General features: G+C 51.1%; 8 protein-coding genes across 8 annotated transcripts; 5 read left to right on the top strand and 3 right to left on the bottom strand.

Annotated features, from left to right (window-relative positions):
- Positions 1-496: 496 nt before the first annotated feature.
- On the top strand, positions 497-1,630 carry AA0111_g12578 (hypothetical protein; the record flags this gene model as incomplete). The annotated part of the gene is made up of 1 exon (XM_028646574.1): positions 497-1,630. One exon carries the CDS (start codon positions 497-499, stop codon positions 1,628-1,630), a length of 1,134 nt encoding a protein of 377 aa, XP_028499821.1.
- A 1,119-nt stretch (positions 1,631-2,749) lies between these two features.
- Positions 2,750-3,811, top strand: AA0111_g12577 (hypothetical protein; the record flags this gene model as incomplete). The annotated part of the gene is made up of 1 exon (XM_028646573.1): positions 2,750-3,811. The coding sequence occupies one exon, from the start codon at positions 2,750-2,752 to the stop codon at positions 3,809-3,811; it is 1,062 nt and encodes a 353-aa protein (XP_028499828.1).
- A 1,625-nt stretch (positions 3,812-5,436) lies between these two features.
- Positions 5,437-6,630, bottom strand: AA0111_g12576 (hypothetical protein; the record flags this gene model as incomplete). The annotated part of the gene is made up of 1 exon (XM_028646572.1): positions 5,437-6,630. The coding sequence occupies one exon, from the start codon at positions 6,628-6,630 to the stop codon at positions 5,437-5,439; it is 1,194 nt and encodes a 397-aa protein (XP_028499820.1).
- Positions 6,631-7,882: 1,252 nt separating this feature from the next.
- Positions 7,883-10,415, bottom strand: AA0111_g12575 (hypothetical protein; the record flags this gene model as incomplete). Its single annotated transcript, XM_028646571.1, has 5 exons — positions 7,883-8,130; positions 8,181-9,483; positions 9,533-9,564; positions 9,617-10,215; positions 10,285-10,415. The coding sequence occupies 5 exons, from the start codon at positions 10,413-10,415 to the stop codon at positions 7,883-7,885; spliced, it is 2,313 nt and encodes a 770-aa protein (XP_028499827.1).
- Positions 10,416-10,813: 398 nt separating this feature from the next.
- Positions 10,814-12,455, top strand: AA0111_g12574 (hypothetical protein; the record flags this gene model as incomplete). Its single annotated transcript, XM_028646570.1, has 4 exons — positions 10,814-11,004; positions 11,066-11,444; positions 11,500-11,577; positions 11,634-12,455. 4 exons carry the CDS (start codon positions 10,814-10,816, stop codon positions 12,453-12,455), a joined length of 1,470 nt encoding a protein of 489 aa, XP_028499826.1.
- A 696-nt stretch (positions 12,456-13,151) lies between these two features.
- Positions 13,152-17,384, bottom strand: AA0111_g12573 (hypothetical protein; the record flags this gene model as incomplete). The annotated part of the gene is made up of 3 exons (XM_028646569.1): positions 13,152-15,357; positions 15,407-16,704; positions 16,770-17,384. The coding sequence occupies 3 exons, from the start codon at positions 17,382-17,384 to the stop codon at positions 13,152-13,154; spliced, it is 4,119 nt and encodes a 1,372-aa protein (XP_028499825.1).
- Positions 17,385-20,601: 3,217 nt separating this feature from the next.
- Positions 20,602-21,711, top strand: AA0111_g12572 (hypothetical protein; the record flags this gene model as incomplete). Its single annotated transcript, XM_028646568.1, has 1 exon — positions 20,602-21,711. The coding sequence occupies one exon, from the start codon at positions 20,602-20,604 to the stop codon at positions 21,709-21,711; it is 1,110 nt and encodes a 369-aa protein (XP_028499824.1).
- Positions 21,712-21,851: 140 nt separating this feature from the next.
- AA0111_g12571 (hypothetical protein) lies at positions 21,852-22,886 on the top strand (the record flags this gene model as incomplete). The annotated part of the gene is made up of 1 exon (XM_028646567.1): positions 21,852-22,886. A coding segment is annotated over one exon (1,035 nt), but the record flags the coding sequence as incomplete, so codon positions are not given.
- Positions 22,887-23,070: the final 184 nt, after the last annotated feature.

Below are 23,070 nucleotides of genomic sequence, written 5' to 3'. Positions count from 1 at the left end.
ACATGATACCAAATTTGCATTGTTGTTGTTGACGAGTTGTAATTTTGGTGTGTTCGCAACCCTGCTTACCTAGGCATGCAAAGACCATGTACAAACGTTCGCCTGATACCACAGTACACGGGCGTAGCCAAGCCTCCTTCCTATTCTGTGCTTTTGAGGCTGACGAGATCAACTGGTAAGACCCGACACGACGGTAGATTGAGTCCCTGTACCGGGCAGTGGGCTGGGGCCAAGACTGGAGAAGTTCGGAGATGCGTGCGGACCCTTTTCGGAGCAGTGCGCGGTATCACTGTAGGTCTTTGGGGATGCACATCTGATGTCGGAGTTTTTCGGAGGGCTCTTCGGCTCCAATTCGAGCGAGCGCGGCCACTCCTCACACGATTCGGTTGTAGGTGTTTCCAAGTTTAGTCAACAAGAATCTACATTTCTACACATTAGTACCGTTGAACTGTACTGCAGAGATCGCAATCCCCCACCAGAGCAGGTACCCGCAACCATGACCGAGCAATTCGAATCACGCCTCAACGTCGAGACTGAGCCCATCGTTTTGGGGCCAGTCTCTGTCTTGCCATTCATCCCTGGATCCGGAAACGTCTTTCCCAAGTACGTGGACGCCATTACACAAACAGGGTGGGAGCTCTGGTTCTTTGATGGTATCTCTGCTGACAAAGCTGCCATTGTGGTGGGCTTCGGACGGAACATGGAGGGTCCAAGGCAGGCCCCATTCCGCTGCCAAGTACTCTGCATCTGGCCTGATGAGAGCACCTGGCACCGCGACATGTACTTTTCCGACTCTATTGTCACCACTGTGGGAGACGCCGGAGATGTTGTGGGCGTCTGGAAGGATCCGATCAAGAATATGAGCGCGTCATTCCAGGTCCCTGTCGATTCTTCGTGGGCCAAGTTGACGTTTGCCATCCCTGGCGTCCTCGAGGGCAATGTGAGCCTGACTTCTATGCCTGGCGATACTGGCCTCAATACGCGACCGGAGCTAGGATTGTCAGTGAACTACATGCGACCGATTGGACGAGCTTATGTTACGGCCGATCTGGAGTTCTATCCTCCCGAAAGCAATACTCCAAAGTCCTTGGTCTGGCCGATGGATGGTGGCGCAACGGGTGGCATGGATCGTGTTTGGTCGCCACTGTCTTGGGGTCAAGTCATGACAGAGTCGTACTATCTACGTGCTCACGTTGGACCGTATGCGATGCAGATTATGCGCATCTTTTCCGACATGAAAAGTGGTAATCAGCCACATACGGTGGCCAGACTGTACCGTGACGGAAAGCTCATATGTGCTACCCAAGATGTTGTAGACGAGACAGATGGCGAGGTGCCCCGAGACTCACTCGTGTTGAGCAAAGTTCTTGGAGCTCCAAACGATGCAGGATTGACGGGCGCCTTTCGCGACAAGAACAGTGGTTACACTGTTCATTTCATCCAGGGCGGCCCTATGGGGCAGCGATGGACATTTGATGTGCGTCACGAGAGGACAATTTGGAACCTGCCCACTAGTGCGCCAGGTCCGAATGCGACTGGCAATACTGGATTCATAGAGTCTCTCGAAGGAGGTTCTCAAGGGGAGTCCTTCAACGGTGTCGGAACTGGGGGACAGTGTCAGCTGAGCTGAGTTGATTAGCATTGTAATATATCTTCAGATAGTTGAGCTCCGAACGACACGCATCGATCAGTCTAAGTTTGTGATTTTCTATGACGAGATATTGCAATAAAGCAACTGTGCTGCAACGTAGGCCCACGTCTGAGTAGTCCTTCGAATAAGCACCTGACGTCGGTGTCAATGTCCGCTTGGTGTACGCGAGCGTCGACCATGCTCGTCGCGAGTAGGTAGCACTGCTGTGCTGGTAAGACTGTAGTGACCGAAGTGATAGTGCTCTGAAACACTTATCGGAGGCTAAGATGAAGTTCGCCAAGCCGGGCCAGGAGCACATTGGCCCAGCCCCAGTTTCTCAAAATAGTCTAGCCAGGCCCAACACGTGCGCCACGTGCGTGCGGGATCCGGGGGCGGAGAACGCGGTGCAAGATGGGACGAAATCTGATAACCTTGACTTATTATTCACATGGCTTACAATCATACAATTATCTCGATTGCACGGAATGGTGATGTTGGGATACTACTTATCGGTGTGCTAAGATGAGTGAATAGGGCCGTCCGATGACACGACCCACACCCTATGGCAAGGCAGCCGTCCTTAACACGAACTTCCCCAGTCAACGGAACTCTCGCTGTTGAGCACATTACTATCCGCAAACCGCCCAAAACTTTCTCGAACCCTGCCAGGCCCACCCATCATGAGATATCCGTCCTCCTCAGGGTCCAACGGCCACCCGTCGCGCCACGCGGCCGCACGTTGCGACTCGACGCCGAACCCGAGTCCACACTCAGATCACCCCAACGCGCGTTCCAGGCGCCCGACCCCCGGTCCGTAACTCCATCTGATCGTGCTGCGCTGCGCTCTCGCCATCTACCCGAATCCCAGGTACAGCTCCGAGGACTGCGTGTTCGCGCACGTGTGCTACGTGCGTTGCGGAAATGGTCGGACTTTTTCGGAGGGTACTCGAGACGAGAGGACGTGCCAAGGATAGCGACTGCGGTCTTCGTGAAGAGTGTATGCGGACAATGCGAGCAACAAGATATCTAGGCATATCCAGATGTGACGCGCCCGGCAGGGAGTTCGTTTCTTAGCTGCATAGCGCCTCACGACTATTTCCCACCCCCATTCTCCTCAGCATGGCGCCAAAATACCAGACAGCACTCATTGGGACCTCGGACGGCGCAATCCGCCTCTCCCACGATGCTCACGTACCAGAAGTTGTAGGCGACCACGTCCTCATCAAGACAAAAGCCGTATCCGTGAACCCGGTCGACACGAAAATGACCGGCAGCTACGTGACCGCCGATGCCATCGCAGGCTTCGATTTCGCAGGTACCGTCGAAGACATTGGACCAGAGGCCACGAAATGCGGGATCATGCTCGGAGATCGCGTCTGCACAGTCGTCCTGGGCATGAATCCGAACGAGCCTACCATCGGCGCGTTCGCAGAGTGGACGACGGCGGCAGAATGGACGCTGCTCAAGATCCCCAACAGCCTGAGCTTCGAAGAAGGCGCATCACTAGGCATAAGTTTCATGACGACGGGTCTCGCCATCTTCAAGAGCCTCGGCGTCCCCGGCACGCCGCTGAAACCCAGCCCGCAACGGCTGCCCGTCCTCGTCTTCGGCGGCTCCTCCTCAACAGGCACAGCCGCAATCCAGCTGCTTAAGCTTGCGGGCTTCGACCCCGTGGCCACGTGCTCGCCGCACAACTTCGACCTCGTGCGGACGTACGGCGCCACCGCCGTCTTTGACTACAAGGACCAGGGCGTCGTGCCTGCCATCAAAGCGTACACCAAAAACGGTCTCCGCTTCGCGCTCGACTGCATTTCCACGACCGCTAGCATGCAGTTCTGCTACCAGGTCATCGGGCGCGCAGGCGGGAACTACACGGCGCTGGAGCCGTATGCCGAGGCCGTGGCGCAGAAGCGCAAGGTCGTGCGCCCGGACTGGGTCATGGGCCCGCAGATGATGGGCAAGGAGATTGGCTGGCCGAAACCTCACTGGAGGCCTGCGGATGCGGAGATCGGGCGTTTCGGCGCGGAGTGGACGGTCACGCTGCAGAAGCTGCTGGATAAGGGGCTCATAAGGCCGCATCCGATATTGGTCAGGCAGGGCGGGCTACCGGAGGTGCTGGGGGGGATCGAGGATGTTCGTGAGAAGCGGATTTCGGGGCAGAAGCTTGTGTTTACTGTGTGAGATGGGGAGGTTCACCTCTGGAGAGTTGTGCTCAGAGGGTTATGCGCGGCTTTGGTTTATGTATGTATTGTACAGAGACATGTGGGAAGGATTGAATGCCACATCCCGTCCTAACAAAAGCTTGGGATTTGTGGATACGCACGACAACTGTCTCAAAACCCTGTCACAGCCTATTCGTAACCTTAGTTCGTTCAACTATTGACTGGCTACTCCAAGCACAGCGAGTATCCGCCTGCCCTCTCTTCATCCAAGATTAACGACCCTAGGTCTTCCCATTGTTCTTACAACCGACCATCTCAAGCCAATGTCAACATCCTGCCTCAACTGCTAGAACCAAGACCGAACGATATAATCTCACTCGAACCGTCTCAAAAGCGAAAGACTTCATAAAGAGATCGTCAATTGATCGCGATCATGACACATTTGATAAGGAGCGTATACACGTCCCACGTAACCATGATCCTCATCGTCACTTCCATCCCAAACAAAGAGAAAGAAAGCCAGCCTCGACCCAATACAAAGAGATCGGCATCAGAGCGCCCATGTCCGGTAAGGACGCTACCCAGGCGTTGGGCCGCCCGTACGCGAGAAAGGTCATGCCCTAAGCATAAACTGGAAATATAAACGCTCATTTTCCGCGATTCCGACGCAGGTTGATAGCGATGACATGCTTCCATTTCGTGCGTCATTTTACAACAAGGCACTACATCTTGCGGACATGTGTCAGTAAGCAAGTGCAAGAATTGCCCTCCGCGTCCTGCATACCGATATATGGTGCCAAGTACGAAATGTCCGGCCCCAAATGCCAGGTAGAGCGGGCACGATCAAGTCTTAGACCCATAAGCAATCACTTTACCCGCATCCCTGCTTGCGCGGTCATCTTCTCAGGCGCCCGAAAGTAGCGTCACCATAGTCCGTTGAACGGCGACGATCACTGCTTGACTCGGATGGCGTGCTTACGCAACGGCAAGCATTGGCAAAATTGCCCAGATAGGGAATCTGGGCACATCTTGATTAGACCTAGGTCATCTGATCAGAGCCATTCGATGACCGACAAGCGATCAGGTGCTCTTGAGACTTATCTGATCTTGCGTTAGCGGTTGACAGGATTCGTAGGAATAAGGACCATGATCACGGAACGTGCGGTAAGGAGCAGAACTTTTGAGCCTGGTCGTCGATTCCGTTCCGTTGGGGAATTTTGAGACCCGCCACGACCATTCGTTACATTATCTTGTGGCTGAATCTGATACTAGGGCGCAATGCAGATGTGCGTAGAGATCTGATAAGGGACCCAGCCAAACGAGCAACAAGTCGTACTCTAGCCCTTGTTCTCATCAGCGTTATCAGATTCTCAAGGTTATTCCGACTCACTGCAGTGCAATACGCGGCCACGACAAGAACAGAAGTGGGACGAATAACATGGAGGAGAGATGAAGGATGGTATGAACCGACCATCAAGTGAATGGATAGATTGAAGATTGAAAATACTACAAATTTGAGCTGGTTATGCTACCTGCGTATGTGGTTCGGACAAGCTTTGCTAATGCCAATGCTACAGAAGACCGCCTAAGACGCTTTAAATGTATCCCAACGTGCAATCATAGGAGCCCTCCTCGCCAAAGCGATCAAAGGCTCATTTTCTCCCGCAAGAGCTCTTTGACAGACGATGCCTGCTTGCTCAGTCCGCTATTGCCGTCCAGAAAACTCTCAGTCGTCGACATGCCTTCTTTCCTCAACTGAGCCATGACCATCTCGCGCGCAACTGCACCCCCAACCCCCAATTGTCCCTCAACGTCCTTGAGCGATCCTTGCAGCATACAAAGAGCCATGTGCACGCGCCCCAGCTCGTGAGCCGCATTCGCACTCGGGAGCTCGCTCAGCTGGAGTCCTGGGCTCACGGAGCCCCGCCCCAAAGAGTGGCCCTGGCTGGGCACTCGGCTGAGGTGGGACTGGAAGTGGCCAAAGGCGATGCTGTAGATGCGCACCAGGGACATGTGGCCGCTCAAGACCAATACCGTTGCCAAATCGTCCACCAGTATGCTTTCCGAGCTCGAGGACGTGGTGCTCATGTTTCCGTTGAACGGCTCGTTGAGACCCCCGAGAATGGGCTGTGCGGCGGCGATGAGCTCTTGGGTGAGGTGGAGAATGGTGCCGATGGGGTAGTCGTTGAGACCGCATATGCTGCCGAATCGCCACGGTCTTTCCTTCAGTGTGCTCATCTGGTATTGCATCTGCGAAAGCAGGAGAAGCAGCCGTTGCACCATGCCGTTACTTTCACCACAAGCCCCTGTCAGAGCCTTTGCCGCTTGTGTGTATGCTTGCTTGGGCGGCGAGCTTCGAGAAGAGTATAGCTGACTCCTGTCGAAAAGAAATGCGTTATCCAGATCTTTCATGTGCTGGCCCTGGTCGTAGCTGCTCATGTCGTTCAGCAAGTCCATGGTTTTGTCCGATGGCTCTTGCAGCTGGAAGGTGTTCCAGTCCAGCACATCGTACGTTGCCGACTCGACGATTGGCTCGATCTCAGGGCTGGGCATGGTCAAGCAAGCCAGATCGGTCATGGTGACGGGAGTGATGGGGCTCGCCAGCATGGAATTGCTGTTCGTGGTGGGGGTTGTGGCAGTGGTGACAGTGGAGTTCACCCTCTTGTTCGGCTTGTCTGAGTCTCCGCGACTTGCCCTCCTGCGTCGACTGAAGGCGCACTCGACCTTGGCCCGAGAGCAGCGTTGACATGGTCCCTGGCCATTGGATCCATCTGGCAGAGCGCACTTGAGCTTCTGAGAACGACAGCGCTCACACGAGGATCTTATGGATTGGAACATGTTGCGTGTGCCTCAGTCAATTGGCATTTAAGGTTAGAAATTGCTCTGAATGACGTCGAGGATAGTGTGTCTAGTTCAACAATCACAGAGTCTGTACTGACCGGTCAAGGCGCTAACATTATAAGTAACTTGGCAATCAACTTAGCATCGTCCGTTAGAAGAATGTCCGAGAGCCGATAGCCAGGGTTACTGAGGCGGAGTAAGAAGAGCTCTCAGCGTGTGGGTCTAGAGTCTAGAGCCATAAGCAGTCGGGTGCCTTGAGTTCTCATCACCGAAAAGATGCATATAAGCTGAGGGCTATAAACGCAACGGCCGCCGAAAGTAGATTGCGGATAAGGTTTCACGTGGAAGATTCATACTTGCAGTTAGGCTAGGTGCGCGGGTCTCCAGCGCCTTTGAAGAAGTCTGCGCGGCCCACGGGCATGGATCCCAATCGAAACTAGGGTCACTTGAACCAGGCGTGCACAGGAAAAAGCGGAAACCGATTTTGCAAGCTTCTGTACGGCCTGGCTACGATGCGTGCATCACATAACTTGATAGACTCAATCGCCGAGTTATGTGTTCTGTGCTTGTGATGGCCGATTGTTGCTTTATCCTTTCGCCCGTGTCTCATTCGCCTACAGTTTGTTACATACTTAGAGATACGCCACAGCGCTAAGGACGGTACAGTCGCTAGCGATTGCGGCTTCACGGGAGCGTGCGCCGTTGTTGCCCCGTCCCCCGCAATACGCGCGAAATAAGCAGTAACAAGGATGAACAAGCATTCGCATCCCCGTTGCACGCCTGAGCACGTTATTATGGCACCACCGTCACAAAAACTTCGGGTCGATATCGCTTTAACGCACTCATCCTGCCCACAGCCACTCGACGCTCGCATCGGCGTACACGGTGGTGTGATTGGATTTATACACGTCTTGGATGATACACACATTTTCTGATCATGTCTGCCTCAGAAGCCACAGTGCGGGCCGCCCCGTATAGTTCGGCGAGGAGGCAAATGCCCCACCATCTGATAATTCTTTCGCTAAAGGCTTGGGACCCTCCTGAAGATCAAGCTATGACTACTACAATCTGGCTATATGGCACGTAGCCAAGTCCGAACGCGGACCTGGGGCTCTGCGAGTTCGTTCCATCGGAATGGAAAGGGCCATTGGTCTGTGGAATGCTCAACTGTGTAGGCCCGTCCAGACTGGACGTGGGGTTCGCGCGGCGTTGATGTGTCGCCGCCGGCTTTCTTATGGATCGCCGTAAGCTAATAGAAAGCCCCACTCCAGGGTCTTTGCAGAGCTAAGTTCCGGTCAGTCGGGTCGCGTCCGTCGTATGTCGTGAAGCGGCCTGGAAGCAGCTCACCATCCAACATCTGCCAGTCACTACTAGAGGCAGGTGTGGAGACCTGAAAGTTGCTGAGCGGTGCCACCGCTGGCGAAGTCGCATTATTACCCAGGCCTATCAAGTCAAATACGGGGAATTGGACTCCGAAGCCGGCCGCGTCGCCAAACACTTTGCCAGGTTAGCCTCAAGATACGGGCGGCGCCATGTGCATCACTCACTCTGGGGGTAGAAGCTGACGCTAGTTCCGGGAGATGTGGGGAGCTGATCAAACGACATGTCCGTCTCACTGTTGGTGTTCGTGTCCATGGAGTTTTGAGACCCGAGAATGACGCTCAACGCGCTCACGGCCTTTTGCGCCTCCTTGGACGAGCTGCTTGAGTTGAGCCATATGCCGTATGAGCGTTGTAAGGATGCTCGTATTGTGTCAGCGCTGGTGCCTCCTTCGGCGCCTGCCGTCGCCGTCTCCCCACGGACCTGCTGCAAGTACGCGCACAGGACGCTAGTGGCCAAAAGGAAGTCGTGATTGATAAGGGAGGTAACACGCCACCGCTCTTGGTACAGCTGACAAAACGGCCGCGTTTCTTCTTGCAGCATATGCTGATATTCAAGAAGCTTCAGCGCTGCGTCCAGGCATGCTTGTTGGGAATAACCGTAGGGGGTCTTGGTCGGCGAACAATTGAGATACCGCCGGTGGAGTACAATCCTCGCTCTTTGGTACATGATTTCCAGATAAACCTTTTGCATGATGATCTGTGGTGAGTCGAGAATACATTGCGCCATCGATCGCCATTTGAGACACTCGGGGATGGAGACATAGGTCCCTCGCAGCTTCGTGTCCATGTCCATGACATCCGCGTATGTGTAAGACCTTGTGTTGGCTGCAAAGTCCCAGATGAAGCCGATCGTCGACATCATTCGGCCCTTCACCAGCCGATATAGCATAGGAGTGAGATCGTTCTCTGGCCGAGCTGCAGGCATCTCCTTGGTTGTCTTACTGAAGTCACTGTCTTGAAGATTTGCAGGTTCCACCGTGTCCGTCTGCCATTGCTTGATCAGTCTAGGAAGACCCATCTGAGCGGAAATGCCGATATCAAGCTCGACGATTGTTGCCCAGACCCTCTTTCGCATCTCTCCCACAAAAGGCGACATCTCTCGAAAATGCTTTGGGTCCCTATGATATCCCATGTACATCGCGAGCTGAACTGCGGTGCCTAAGAGGATCCAAACCCCAATCTCGGCGTCATTTCGAGAGAAGAGCTCAGCTGCAATGTATAGGAGGAGCGTTTCGAGCACGTGCGGGCCACCTTTGGCATATTCCCCCAGAATCAGACATTGCACAATTTTCTCCTTGAATGTCTCCACCATGTTCTCGAGATCGTGCTCTGTCGAGGGAGTCGCTGGAGTCTGGCTGTTAGGGTCAAGCCTCGATATCTGAAGTTGCGCCGCCAGACACATGATGGTGAACAGTAAACCAAGCCATATGACTGGGGTTGCGGATTGATCCTTCCAGAAGTTTTCGTACTTGGCAGTGTTAGCAACCGAGTTACAGCTAGGCAAACCGTTGGCCTACCTCTTCCAAAAATTGAGCGCTGTGCAACACGGCTGCGTCCCGCTATCAGTTTCACAATAAGTTTCACTTTTGAACAAAACTGACCCGTAGACATCTCAAAGGAGCTAAAATAGCGTGACACCAGCCGATCTACAGCTTGCCGTGGAGGGATAGACTCGATGATTTCTTGCTTGGTCGGAAATTCGCTACAGCCATAGAGCAGCTGTGGGCCTGTTCGCTCAGGAATTAGAATATCGTGAGAATCGGTGCTGGCAGGACTGTTCCCTTCACTCTCGAAATGGTCCTTGAGTTCTGCGATTCCATTCAAAACTGCCGCCCAATGAGAACTGTTGACATAATTGGTACCAGAACTAGTCAGTTGCAGACTGCCCGCTTCAGATCCAGGTGAGGTGCTGTTGTCAGTCTCCGGAACTCTGTCCGTGCCAGACTGATTTGTCGTGAGCAACGGACTCGGCAAATGCGACGTTGGGAGGGCCTGGCCAGGCTGGGCCGTGTTGCTTGCCAATGTTCCTTGCATCAAGTCCACCACTAAGTTCTCGAGCTGCTGGATTCGATCTTGTACCGTACGCACAGGTTGGTCAGCACCAACTGGGCGCGCCGCTGATTGAGCGACGTATGAACATGAGAGGCTCAACCCACGCTGCACACACGATGCGCAGGGATGCTGTCTGTCGCATCGCAGTCTGATAAGATCAGTGTTAGCTCTTTCGCCCTTCTATCAGGCGAGTGAGTATAGGTTGTGGTGAGCTTACTTTCTCTGCCTGCACAGGTTGCAGGAGAACTGAGGTCGCTCGCGACGCCTGCTGGATGGTAAGCGGGCCCTGCCTCTGGCCGTTTTGCCCGGCCCCCACTCTGGGAGTTGAGATCCGTTTGATTCTGACATTGTCGGCGAGGTAGAGGCAAGCTTCCTGCTAAGACTCATGCGTGTCAGAATCAGCCTGGCGACGCGGCTTGCACCGCCAACCGAACAACCCCTGTAAGCCCCGAACGCCCGCCCCGCGATCGTGCTCCGCCCCGCCTACGTCCGCTCCGGTGCTCCATGGACTTACTGCATTTGGCCGCTCAGTCTCACCACCATCTGCTCGGAGAATCAGAACATTCACGTCCGTTTCTGGCTTAGCGTTGTTCTGTAACCGGAGCAAATGACAGGTCCGCGGACTTCCTCTTACGGCCAAGAAGGCGAGGAAGCCTTCAAGAGAGCCGTACTGCTTTCAATATTCGTGCTGCAACCTGCATAGCAACAACAGCCAGGCACTCAGATCGATCGATATTCGACGTGCAATGGCTCATTCAACCGCTGGCGACCGGGATCCAGAAGTGGGTAGTGAGCAGCACTCCTCGATTGCTCAACTACACACGGAGTCTATGAGCGATCCTTGGGGTGACCCCAACAGCCCTGAAAATCCCCTGAACTGGCCAGCGCCGAAGAAGAATTTCCATGTGGCCATTGTCAGCATCTTTACTCTCACAGCGTAAGTACTGACCTATTGTGATCTTGAGACCAGCGCATGAGTGCTAACTTGTGAACTTCAGCAACTTGGCGGCTACTATGTTCGCCCCTGGAGCACCCCAGCTTGCCAAGGAATTCAACATCACCAACTCCACTGTCGAGGCCATGACTGTCAGTCTCTACGTGCTGGGCTTTGCATTCGGCCCTCTTCTCCTCGCGCCTCTGTCCGAGCTGTACGGCCGACTCATCATTTACAACGCTTGCAATGCCGTCTACATCGCCTTCACTGTGGGATGCGCCTTCAGTACCAACGTGTCCATGTTTCTCGTCTTCCGGTTCCTTTGCGGCTGCGCTGCCTCGGGGCCAATGTCCATTGGCGGCGGTACGGTCGCAGACATTACTCCTCAGGAGAAGAGAGGCAAGGCAATGGCCCTGTTCGCGATGGGCCCACTCTTGGGACCTGTACGTTTGGTTTCCAATCGAGACGACCCTTTGTGTTTAAATGCTGACCACATAGGTGCTTGGCCCGATCATCGGAGGCTACGTGTCGCAGTACACTAATTGGCGCTGGACGTTCCGAATTATCTTGATCATGGTAGGTCATCCTGGTCGGATAAGAAACGCTCAACTGCTAATCAGTATCACGTTCAGTCTGGTATCATCGGTTTGGCCACCATGTTCTTCATGCGCGAAACCAATGCTGCTGTTCTGTTACGCAGAAAAGCCAAGCGGTCGCCGAAGGACGCCGAGGGTATGGAGCTCGAGCTGGATAAAGCCAAGAAAGAGACGCCTAGCCAGGTCCTCGTCCGTGCTATTACACGGCCGTTGAAGATGCTCCTCTTCTCGCCCATTGTCCTGCTCATATCTCTCTACACTGGTGTGCTATTCGGTCTCATCTTCCTTCTCTTCACCACCTTCCCTGCTGTCTTCCAGGGAGTCTACGGCTTCGATGAAGGGACATCAGGGCTGGCATACCTCGGTCTCGGGATCGGCATGTTTCTCGGCCTGGTGGTCTTCTCAATTCTCAGCGACAAACTCCTCGGGCAGAAGCAGGGTGGCACTGTTAGCAAGCCAGAGCAGCGTCTCATCTTAATGAAGTGGTTTGGGCCCATCACACCGCTGGGCTGCTTCATGTACGGCTGGAGCGCCTACCACCACGTCCACTGGATCGTTCCTATCTTGGGTACATCCATCATCGGCTTTGGATCTCTGTTCGTTGTCATACCCGGCCAGATATACCTCGTGGACTCCTTTGGTGCAGAAGCCGCAGCTTCGGCTCTCGCTGCTAATCTTCTTGTGCGCTCCCCATTCGGCGCGTTTCTGGGCCTTGTTGCAGCGCCGTTGTATGACAAACTGGGCCTCGGCTGGGGTAACAGTGTCTTGGGTTTCATTACTCTTGCGTTCACGCCTGTGCCATGGCTGTTCTACCGATATGGAGAAACCTTAAGGACGCGGTTTGTGGTCAAGTTGTAGTAATGAAGGCCATGGGTGCCGTTTCTGGAGCGCGACAGCGGCTAAACCTCCTGTATTTTAATGTCGGGCTCGCTTAGTAGGGATAGTCTCTCACTCTCTTTCTTGTTTAGATTCGTAAAAATTGCATACGGATGCATCAGGTCTAGAGGCAACAGAGTGCATAAGTTTCCAATAGTCCGTTCGTCGAACGAAGACCAGGTCAGAGCGCGGCGTAAGCCGTACTCTGACCGCTGCGCCCGAACGCCGATCTCCGACGTCACGTGAAGAACTTCAAACCAAGCAGAGCGTCTTGAACTCACGAAGGGTTTACAGCAGGATTTTATAATAGGCTAGAGCCTAATCCTGCCGAAGACATGATTAAAGAGGCCGATAGCATGTTAGAAAGGCTGGTGGCTGCAGTGTAACGAAATCGGGAAAGAAGGACGTTGTATAAGATACATCCAAGCAGAAGTATTAACTTTCATACACATCATGATTAAATAAGCGAGGAAGTGGATTGAATCGTGTCTTCTATATGTATCATATGGATGAAAGAAGTTACAGCAAACGGTGCATGGACAACAAGTGAGCACTACAAACTTCATCTTCCTCAACAAAACCTGCATGATCAATCATAACCAGCCATTTGCCCTTGTTGTATGACTGCATCAGCCAACGAACATTTGGCTTGCTATGTCCAGATTTAGCGACTTTGATTCACCACCGATTCAACAATACCTGCAAGAGGCCCTGAGTTATGAGAACAATCAGGACCACCGACCACCATGGCTGACTTGATAGCGACAGATACTTCCCGGTTCGTTTCACTGTGGGCACTCGCACAGCGCTCATCTCTCGCAGTTGATACTGCTGTTCGAGCAGTCTGATTTCCTCGTCCTGGTCATCTTTCTTGAGCGCAGATCGAAGAAGATAGGCACAATTACATGTACATGCGTCCTGGGCCCCGTAGATGTCTTTGTATCTTTCCAGTCTGTTTTTGAGTAGCTTGATGGCATCTTCTCGGTGCTTCTTGTCATTTCTTTTGATCCATATATTCGCTTGCTTGCACTCGATGTCCCAAATTCGTTTGGCTGCATGCTCCGCATCTCCGTGGTCTGGAACCTGTTTGAGCCTTTTCAGATGGCGTTTGAGTATTTTCTCTGCCTTTTCCAGTTCCTCTGGCTTGTCGATTTCAACGCAGGCTTCCGCAACCATCTCTTCAATCTCCATAACCCATTCCTCGTCATGGTCCAACTGCCACGATATGGTTCCTTGGCTCGCATCCTCCCAGCATTTGATAGCCTTTTCGGTTTCCTTTGCTGCCGCGTCACGAAGCCCTTGGTGAAGTCGAAGCCTGCCATTCATAAAATGAACTCTACCTTCTTCAATTTTGCGCTGCACAGCAAGTTTCCGCTTCTTGGTCTTGTCGAGTTGCAATTCCAGGTAGATGTCAAGCTTGACCTCGTTATGCTCCACGCTCATCTCGAATTCCCAGACACCTCTCAATTCCCTCAAGGCTTTTTCTGGTTGACGCGACTCAGTATAGAATCGAGCAAGATCAAGCACGAGGGCCCATTTTCGCTCAATATTGTTGCTCCTGTTCGCATCATCGATCAGCTCCGCTGAGAGCTTAGTAATTCTGCTCCATTTGTCGTTATACTCGTCCCTCAGTGGCTTTTCAAGATATGCTCGAATGAGGAGACGCTTAAGCTCGTATCGCCTCTCATATCCAGTATATATGTCGTCCACGAACTCGAGTACACAGATGGCATCATCATAGCGGTGCTCTTCCAAGTAAAGCTTCGAAAAGGTGACGATAGCAGTGACCATCACGTCCATGCCCTGAATGTTATAGGATGCGAACTCCTGTGCTCTGGCCTTGTTTTTGTTCTTGCGTGCAAATTCGAGAAATCGGTCAAAATGCGGCTTGTACGGTAATTTCCACTGTGTCGAAGGTATCCTTGACTTGCCTTTTACCTGTTTGTACCTCTCCTGTGTTTCATCGTCATAGCGCTTGTACAGCATGCAGAGCGCCGTCGCGAAGAGCTGTAAGAGGCGTTCATCTCCCAAGTGAACCTGAAACCACTGCAACACTGCAACTTGAACGTACTGTTGCATAGTGTAGACTCTATTTTCCTTGGTTGAGATCAAAGAGCATTGTTCCAGACCACTTAGCTGAGATTGTAGCCTATCAGGCTTGGTATGAACTTGTCGGAGAAGCGCAAAGTCGATGCTTGAGGCATCCAAGCAAGACATTTCGCCCAATAGGTCTAATTTTCGGGTGACCTTGCTCTCGCCGGAGCTCGGGAACAGAGGACTGAGTAAGCGTTCTGAGAAGTCACTGTATCGCTTTTCAATGGTATGATTGGCTCCACTACACTCATCTTCTTGCAGGTTCTGTGTTGTATAGTCTGTATGATTCATATAGTCTGCCATAGAGATGATGAGTGCAGGCAGTGGAAGCCGTTCGACAACGAAATTCCTGGACTCCGTATTCGTAATTAGATCTCTGTTGATATGAGAGTCAAAGATGTAGCTAGCCGTCAGGGGTGGCAGGTCTTCCATGTGAATGAAAGCATCTTTGTTGTTGACGTGAAGAAACTTGGTTAAGACGATCTTGTTCTTCGTGGTGATGAGAACCTCTCCATTGGCTGTCGGTAGCACTTCGTTGAGTTCTTGAGCAATTGTTTCGTTCTCAAGACCATCGAGCACCATGATCCAAGGGCCAGTTTCTTCATTCCTTAGCCAATCGGAGACCAAAGAAAGGATTGAAGGATTATCGAGTTCTGACGGCATCGTGTCCTGTAATGATTTATATATGCTGGTCCAGCATCTGCAGTCAACCCAGAGAGTGTGCTTTTGGTCCTTGGAATCCTTTGGCTTTTGGAAGCCAAAAGCATAGTAATAAGCTGAGTGAGACTTGCTGCTTATGTTTTAGTCGAGAGGATATCAAGGGATGCATATAGACTCACCCTACTCCTGATTTCCCGTGAAGGCCAATGACTGTGTTGTGTCCTTGGAACCCACTGATAATCCTTTCGTGAATGTTATGACGCCCAAAGAAATGCGCGGATCTAAAATCTCGGGTTGTTGCAACTTTCTCCAGATTCGTACGAGGTCTTTGTTTGCCATGGTCAAGATCGAACGCCCTGGAAGTAGATCTTCTAGACAAGGCGCGCGCACTATAATACCAATCGCGCCCTTGAAGGATCTCAGTATACCACTGACCTTTGTTGCGTTGGATCGCTCGACTCATTGGATTGTGTTGTTCTTTAGTCTGGTCGAGGGGTGTTGCAGATTGCTGAACGATATTTCGAAGTCGCTTAGCCCGATCTTCCACAGAGGACTCCGGGTTGAAGATCTCGTATAGATCCATCTCGACTTCCCAAGCAAATATTCTTTTATAGCGAGACAACAGCATATCCGAAATTACATCCAGTGCTTGTATGATATCAGACAATTTTTTGGAATCTTCAGCCGACTCGGTTTTGTTCCTGAGATGTTTTATCCAACTTTCCACAGCCTTCGGGCTGTTGTGAAAAGATGCATCTGGTTTTTGTTTGAGCCTTCCCAGGTAAACGTTTTCGGAGGCGTCTCGCCTCTGTTGCTTGAATGCAGGCAGACCTTCTGGCTTCCAGCCATATATGAAGACCGTCGCTAGTTCAAGCATTACGCATCCAAGAGAGTAAACATCAAAGGCCCGTCCATGTTGTGCGATACCTTCATCTTTGAAGAATTCTGGCGCACGGTACGTATATGTCCCGAATTCGTTTTCGGGTGTGAAAGCAGTTCCAGTACCTTCCTTTGGATCTTTGAGATTGGCCGTTCCAAAGTCGCAAATCTTCCACGTAGGCTCCGGTTCTAGAAACAGAATGACGTTGCTCGGCTTGATGTCATGGTGAAACCCGATCATGCCGTTGATTTCTCTATGAATATACGCCAGAGCCGAGACAAGTCCCAGCATCGTCTTTCGTATGTGGCAGTGTCGAAACGACTCATCCTCCAAGCTTACCGATCCTCGTTTTGGAAGATCTGGACTCTCCTCAAACCAAGTCTTCATACTTCCTGCCTGGGCGTAAGGCATCAACAACCACAAATATTCTTGCCTGGCATTCGGTTCACGATTGGCTCGACCTGCAGTGAAACTGGCCAGAAGTGGGACAATGTGGTCGTGCTTGCGCCCCCTTAGAGTTGCTGCCTCTCTCAAAACCTTGTTCCATGTCGTATTGTCGTGTTTCTTGATGCTCTTACAAGCCACAACGTTGTGTTGCTGCAAGATCTCATGAGCTCAAACATTCTTGCTTTCTTAATCAAGTGGAATGTATTTTGGCTTACCTGAACATTTAAGCTTGACGGTAGATGACGGTCTGCAATCTTGGCTCGATAAACAACACCCCAAGAGCCGTCACTTTCGTGTATTGGCGCTCCATCCACGAAAGGAAACCTGAAAAAGGCACAAGGAAAACTTTCGTGTGTTCCGGAATTAAATTGGGGCGGAACAAGCCATTGCGTCTTGTATATCTCCGCCGCGATGTCGCGAAGAAGCGGCTCTTCGCTCAAGCGCACTTCCGAGCAATACGACAGCTTCGAACCCGGACTTGTCTGGAAGATGGAGTCATCGATTATTGGATCCTTTTTCAAAAGCTTGATGATTCGCTCTGACTGGTTGATCATCAGGAGGATCCCATACAGTTTTGGAGCTCGCGTCCGTACTGCTGACTCCAGCGCATCCATGTCAGCAGGGTTGAAGTAATCTTCTGATTTGAGCGTTTTCACATCATCTTCAAGGCTTTCTCGCAGCTTGCTTCGGTACCCTGGTTTGAAGACCTCATTCAAAAACCCTATGGAAACGAATCCAAGGTCCAAATCCGCAAATCCTGGGCCAAGTGCATCTCTTGTCTTCTTACACTCTTCTTTAAATTCGCGACGGAAGTAGTCGTTATGAGACATGGTGTATGAGAAGAAGAATATAAAGGTTAGACGAGGCTGGGATTAGAGTTGGTCACTCTAGAAATTATGGTGGATGTCGCAACCCTTCAAACGATGTAGGACAGGTAATTCTGGGAGATTTCAGACGACCACTCTCTCAAAAATACGTTGAGTGACAATGGCTGAGGCAGTTTTAATGCAGACCAGGAGCAGGCTGAAAGTTGGAGACTTGGGAAGTGTGCTTAGGGGCTGTCGCTCAGCCACAAGATGCGCCCTGCAAGCCATATCAAGTGCAGGTGATGAGCGGGAGCCGAAGGCTGATTTCACCTGAGTCTGCGTGTGTGGCTTGACTAGGCAACTACCATGAATTCGACATGTAGACATAGTCCTTCTTGATCGGTTTTCCGGTGAAGGTACCGCATCGTGTGCCCCAACGTCCTCGCTGCGCTCTTGCGCAGCCGAGCAACACAACGCCCTGATTGTGAAAGAGTAGCTTCAAAAGCGACGTTACTCTTATGCGCTCATAATGATTCACATAAGAAGTAGACGGGTTGCCAACAACATTGAAAGTGCCTGCAGCGCCTACAGGCAGAATCATAGTAAGAGGAGGGGGATAGGGAGGAGGGCACGAAGGATTTCAGCCTTCCTACCATGACCCGAGGCTTTCTTCAACCATGATTGGATGATGTATCCATGTTTAAAGTCTTTTTACGATGTGTTTGATAGTTTACGGTCATGTGCGATGGCAAGCACCTAGCTGGGCCTGATAGAGTAGGCAGGCAGGATCTGGGCGTCGCGAGAGAGCCGAACGCATCATTGCCCCGCAACGCGCTGCACGTTAACTGTTACTCTCAGTGCCAATCTATTGACTGATTTCCTGGATCTTCATGTATTTTTGTCTTGGTATTCAAAGTCCATTGCCGACTATAGGAATTCAGTTCAGCCAACAGTGGAATTCGTAGTGCTCATTCGCTACACACACCATATGCTGTAACAACTCGAGCCCACAGACTGAAGGTGCGAGGGACGTCGCAGCCCAAGTGATAGTTCGCTATCCTTAATAACACAAAGAGGTATCTCGATATCCAATGTATGCCCTGAACGCCTAGTACGTTAAATGATGAGAAAGACGCCGGACGAAGCGGCAAATAGAACCTTAGAAGACCAACTCCTGCGATGTGAACATCTCTAATGCAACTATGATCCTAAAATACAGTACTACGTCAAAAGTTTTGCACCGCCGCTAATTTCCTTACTAAACCTTACTAAAATCTTATCTTTTTAGAAGTAATATAACTTATTATCTATAACGTAAACCATCACCGAGCCGGCCATATCACCGAGCCGGCCACTTTTCCTTGGCACGACTAACTCAACCTACGCATCTTCAATTTTATCGCTATTAAATAGGGAGCCTATGTACGTTAAGCTAGCATCTAATTTAGAAGATACGTCTATATCTTTTTTGCACGTTCGCGCATTATGCCTAGTCCCGGCGCAGTTCCTACAGCGCCGTAGAGCTAGTTAGGCTATTTCTTGACTACTACTATCACGAGCCTTCTTAGATCGCTAAGGTGCTGCAGATGCCTTAGCAGCTACCTTCGCTGCAGCAGTCCTATACTCTATAGTGCCGCCTTGCTAAATCTGCTTACGCTTACGCGATTTTCGCTTAGTTATCTCTGCTAATTGCTCTTTAAGCTTATAAATCTAAGCACGTTAAAGCGCATTTTTATAGAGCATTAGCTTACTACCTTTTATAAGCTAGGAGAAGCTAGCCTAGGCTGTAGTAGGCGAGCGAGTAAAGGAATCGCGTACAAGCTTTGACTAAGATCTAAACTCGTGAGTATTACTTAGAGTCTTTGACTGCTATAGCGTTTCTAGGAGGAGAGATGCTAGCGGGGTACGCAGCCGCACTCTAAGGCGATCTAACACAACTTGCGCGTTAATAGGGACTAGCCCTGCTGCCTTAAAGGCCTTTCGACAGTTCTGCTCTGTAAACACGTTAAAAAACGCGTCTTTAAAGGCGGGGAGGAAGCCTTCCTTATTAATATAGAAGACGCGTCAGCGTGCTAAGTCTCTAACGCGCTAGGAGTACTTGCGCTTTAGCGGCGAGAAGCAGACTATGTTAAGCGGCTAGAGGATATAAGAGGAGTAGGCAGGCATGCAGAGCGTTAAGATCTTGTTATCTAGGCAGTAGTCCTTAAAATCCTAGTTAAGGTAGCTCTCGTAGCCGTCTAAAATAAGCAGCTAGTACACCCCTACCTAGCGCGTTTTTGTATGCGCGTTAAAGTGCTTTAACTACTCTAGACTAAGCGCGTTATTAGTTTAGCTATTCTTAGAGACTAAGAGCTTCTAATTGCGCAGTATTAAAGCCTCCTCGTACTAGGCAGAGATATAGACGCGTCCCTTGTATATAATAAAAGGCGGAGTCGCGTACCTAGCAGCGCAGATGCTCTAGATAACTGTAACCTACTCGCGATCGCCTAGCTAAACAAGCTCTAGCTGAGCACGTCTCTCAGCGCCTGTAACAACCTTTATTAAGCTAATAACGCCTATCTAGAAGCTAGTCTCGTTAAAGTTGTGCACGTCGTTGTTATAGACGCTGTACTTAGCTTTAGTCTCCTCTACTAGCTTAAACTACGCGCTAATAAGCGCAAGATCCTCCTGCAGTATCCTCTGCCTATCCTTAGCTTAATTAAAGGCTATTTTAAGCTTAGCTAAACGTGTTACAAAGCAATTAGCCTAGCACTTGCTAACAGGCTCGCTACTGCGTACAGCTAGTAGTTTATCAGCTATATCTTCTACCTCGCACAGTTAGGGCGCGAATCCTCGCGAATTAAGGTTAAGGATATATTAGACAATCGTCTGCTGTTTAGTCGCTGTAAGCTTCTAGCAATTTAGTTAGGTTTAGGCGCGTAGAGTAATTCTGTAGAGTTAATTAGAGAGCCTCTAGTATTTAACGTTAAAAGCTGCTGCAGCGCGTCGTAGGGTCTTAAACTAGCTAATTGTAACGAGGGCTTGAGACACACGTCCCTCGAAGGAGCTAAGTACGCGCTAAACCTGCTTATAAGGCGCGCCTCGCTCTACAGAGCGAGGCAAGGATTATTCTCTTTACAACCTACACCTGTAGTCCGAATATATGAGCTATCTCCCACTATCCTTAGTAACGTGAAGCAAGCACTATTGCCTACAGTTACGCCTCACATAATAATCCTTCTTTTCGGCTGATAGTCAGGAGATGGCTCCTTCCACGCGATCAGGGCAACATGCCCGCTCTCAGAGCAGAGATTCGGACCAGGTCCTTTTATCACGCACCCCAAGCGCCGAGCCCATACCTCGCGAACGAAGCGCAACCCCGTCGATTGAGGAGCGCATCCAAGCGGCACAGATACGACGGGATGAACTCCTAAATCTACAACAACAAAATCAGTTGCGCCAACTAGAGGAGGAAATCCTCCAGCTCGAAGAATTAGACCAGAGCAGGAATGTGGGCGTGTCGGACAATCCGTCGGGTCCCCACCCTCAAGAGAGGCGCACGATCAACGTCACTGCAGCACCCAGCGCGGCGCATACAAGGCGCACGCTAAAACCAAAAGATCCAACAGGGTACCGGGGTAAGAATATTCGGGAATATCGGGAGTTCATTCGCTCTTGTGAAATGGCTTTTCGCTTGCTACCTGAGGAGCTAAAGGAGGACAAGAACAGGGTAATATGGTCAATGCAATACCTTGAAGGCGATCCAAAAGAGCTTTGGTACGCGCACTTCGAACGTAGCTTCGAAGCATGCGAACGAACCCCTACTTGGGAATACTACAAGCAGTACCTGCTAGACCTGCTCGCAGATCCTGTGAACCGCAGCCTTGAAGCAGCTACGGCGCACAGCCAAGCTCTCCAGCGAAAAGACCAGACCGTCAGATCTTTCGCTACGTACCTGGAAGTCTTAGAGGACCAGTTAACCCCTTACACTGAGGTACAAAGGGTTCAACACTTGTTCACAAAACTAAGACCTGAACTCCAGCGATCAATTACCAATTACCACCAAATCCCAGCGACCCGTGAAGACCTAATAGCGTTAGCTTCTACGCTTGAAAGGAATTTGCGAAAAACACCCGCTACGCATGAATATCGCCCCCAAGTCGCATCCCGGGAGAAACGAAAGCGAAGCCCTCCTACTTCCCAAATAAGCCAACAGAGTAGACTAAAAGACAAGCATACAATTACCTGCTACAAATGCCAAAAGAAGGGTCACTACGCAAATGAGTGCCGAAGTAGCAATCCAAACCAGCTACCTGTTAGTGTCAACCGCACGGAAAAAGGTCAAGCCTCCCTGAAATTCCGGGATCAGTGAGGCGCATACCCGTAGATATCTTGCCGGGCATGAAGCGCATGTGTTACGCAAGCGTAGACACAGCTTCAGAACACAAGTTAGGGGTAATCCTAGATCCACAAGCTGATGTCAGTTTAATCAGCCAAAGGAGCGCTGTAGAGATGGGTCTTACTCCCCTCAAGGAAGCCGAACTCCCCAGGCTAGGGTGGATTGGCCCACAACGACAGGACACATATGCCGCTTATGCGCTGAACCTGCGCCTCACCGACGATAACGGCGTGGAGCGCCGGATCAACGCTACCGTGTACGGAGTGGACAAAGAAGGTTGCCCCTTGTTATTAGGCAACCCATTCCTAAAACAGGAAGACATTACGATAGACTGTGGACGCCAAACCTGGCGTTGGGGATACACTAAAGCACAAATACACTTAGTATCAACAAAAGAACTCCTCAAAGAAGCCGAGCACATCAACTCGGACAGTTATCTATTAGGAACGCTTCTATCGAGTGGCGCAGAGTTGGAACTAGAGGCGCGCGTGTACCATGTAAACGCAGCGCAGGAGGTTCGCATCCCGCATGAACTATCAGAATATGCGGATGTCTTCGACAACCGCAACGCAGAGATCTTGCCGCAATACAAAAGTTCAGACCATGCAATCCCTATTGTAGAAGGCAAAGAGCCGCCTTACGGTCCGCTCTACACCCTCTCTTCACGTGAGCTACAACTGCTCCGCGAATACATCGAAGAAGCCCTACGGCGAGGTTGGATCCGACACAGTACCAGCCCTGCGGGAGCTCCTATATTATTCGTACCCAAAAAAGATGGTACTCTTCGCCTTTGCGTTGATTACCGGGGTCTTAACAATGTCACTATCAAGGATCGTTGCCCGCTCCCATTGATTGGGGAGACCCTAGATCGCTTGTCAGGCGCACGATACTATACGACCCTCGACCTAAAAGATGCGTACCACCGCATCAGAATCAAGGCAGGGGACGAGTGGAAAACCGCCTTCCGAACGCGATACGGCCATTTTGAATACTTGGTGATGCCCTTTGGTCTCACCAATGCTCCAGCTAGCTTCCAGGCCTACATTAACAAGGCCTTGAGCGCCCATTTAGACCATATTTGTGTTGTCTACCTTGATGATATCCTCATATACTCGTATGACGAGGAAATTGCGATACACTGGCGCGCTGTACGCTTAGTACTTCAATCCTTAAGAGAAGCGGAGCTGTATGTCAATCTAAAAAAATGTACCTTCGCATCAACAGAAGTACACTTCCTAGGGTTTATAGTCACAAGGCGCGGCATACGCGCAGACCCTGCGCGTGTCGCAACCGTAGTTGAGTGGCCAACCCCGACTAGCATCAAGGAACTAC

The sequence above is a fragment of the Alternaria arborescens genome (assembly GCF_004154835.1).
Source record: "Alternaria arborescens strain FERA 675 chromosome Unknown contig_88, whole genome shotgun sequence".
NCBI lineage: Eukaryota > Fungi > Ascomycota > Dothideomycetes > Pleosporales > Pleosporaceae > Alternaria > Alternaria arborescens.
Note: the sequence above shows the minus strand (reverse complement) of the source record. Positions and strands in the feature narration are given on the sequence as shown.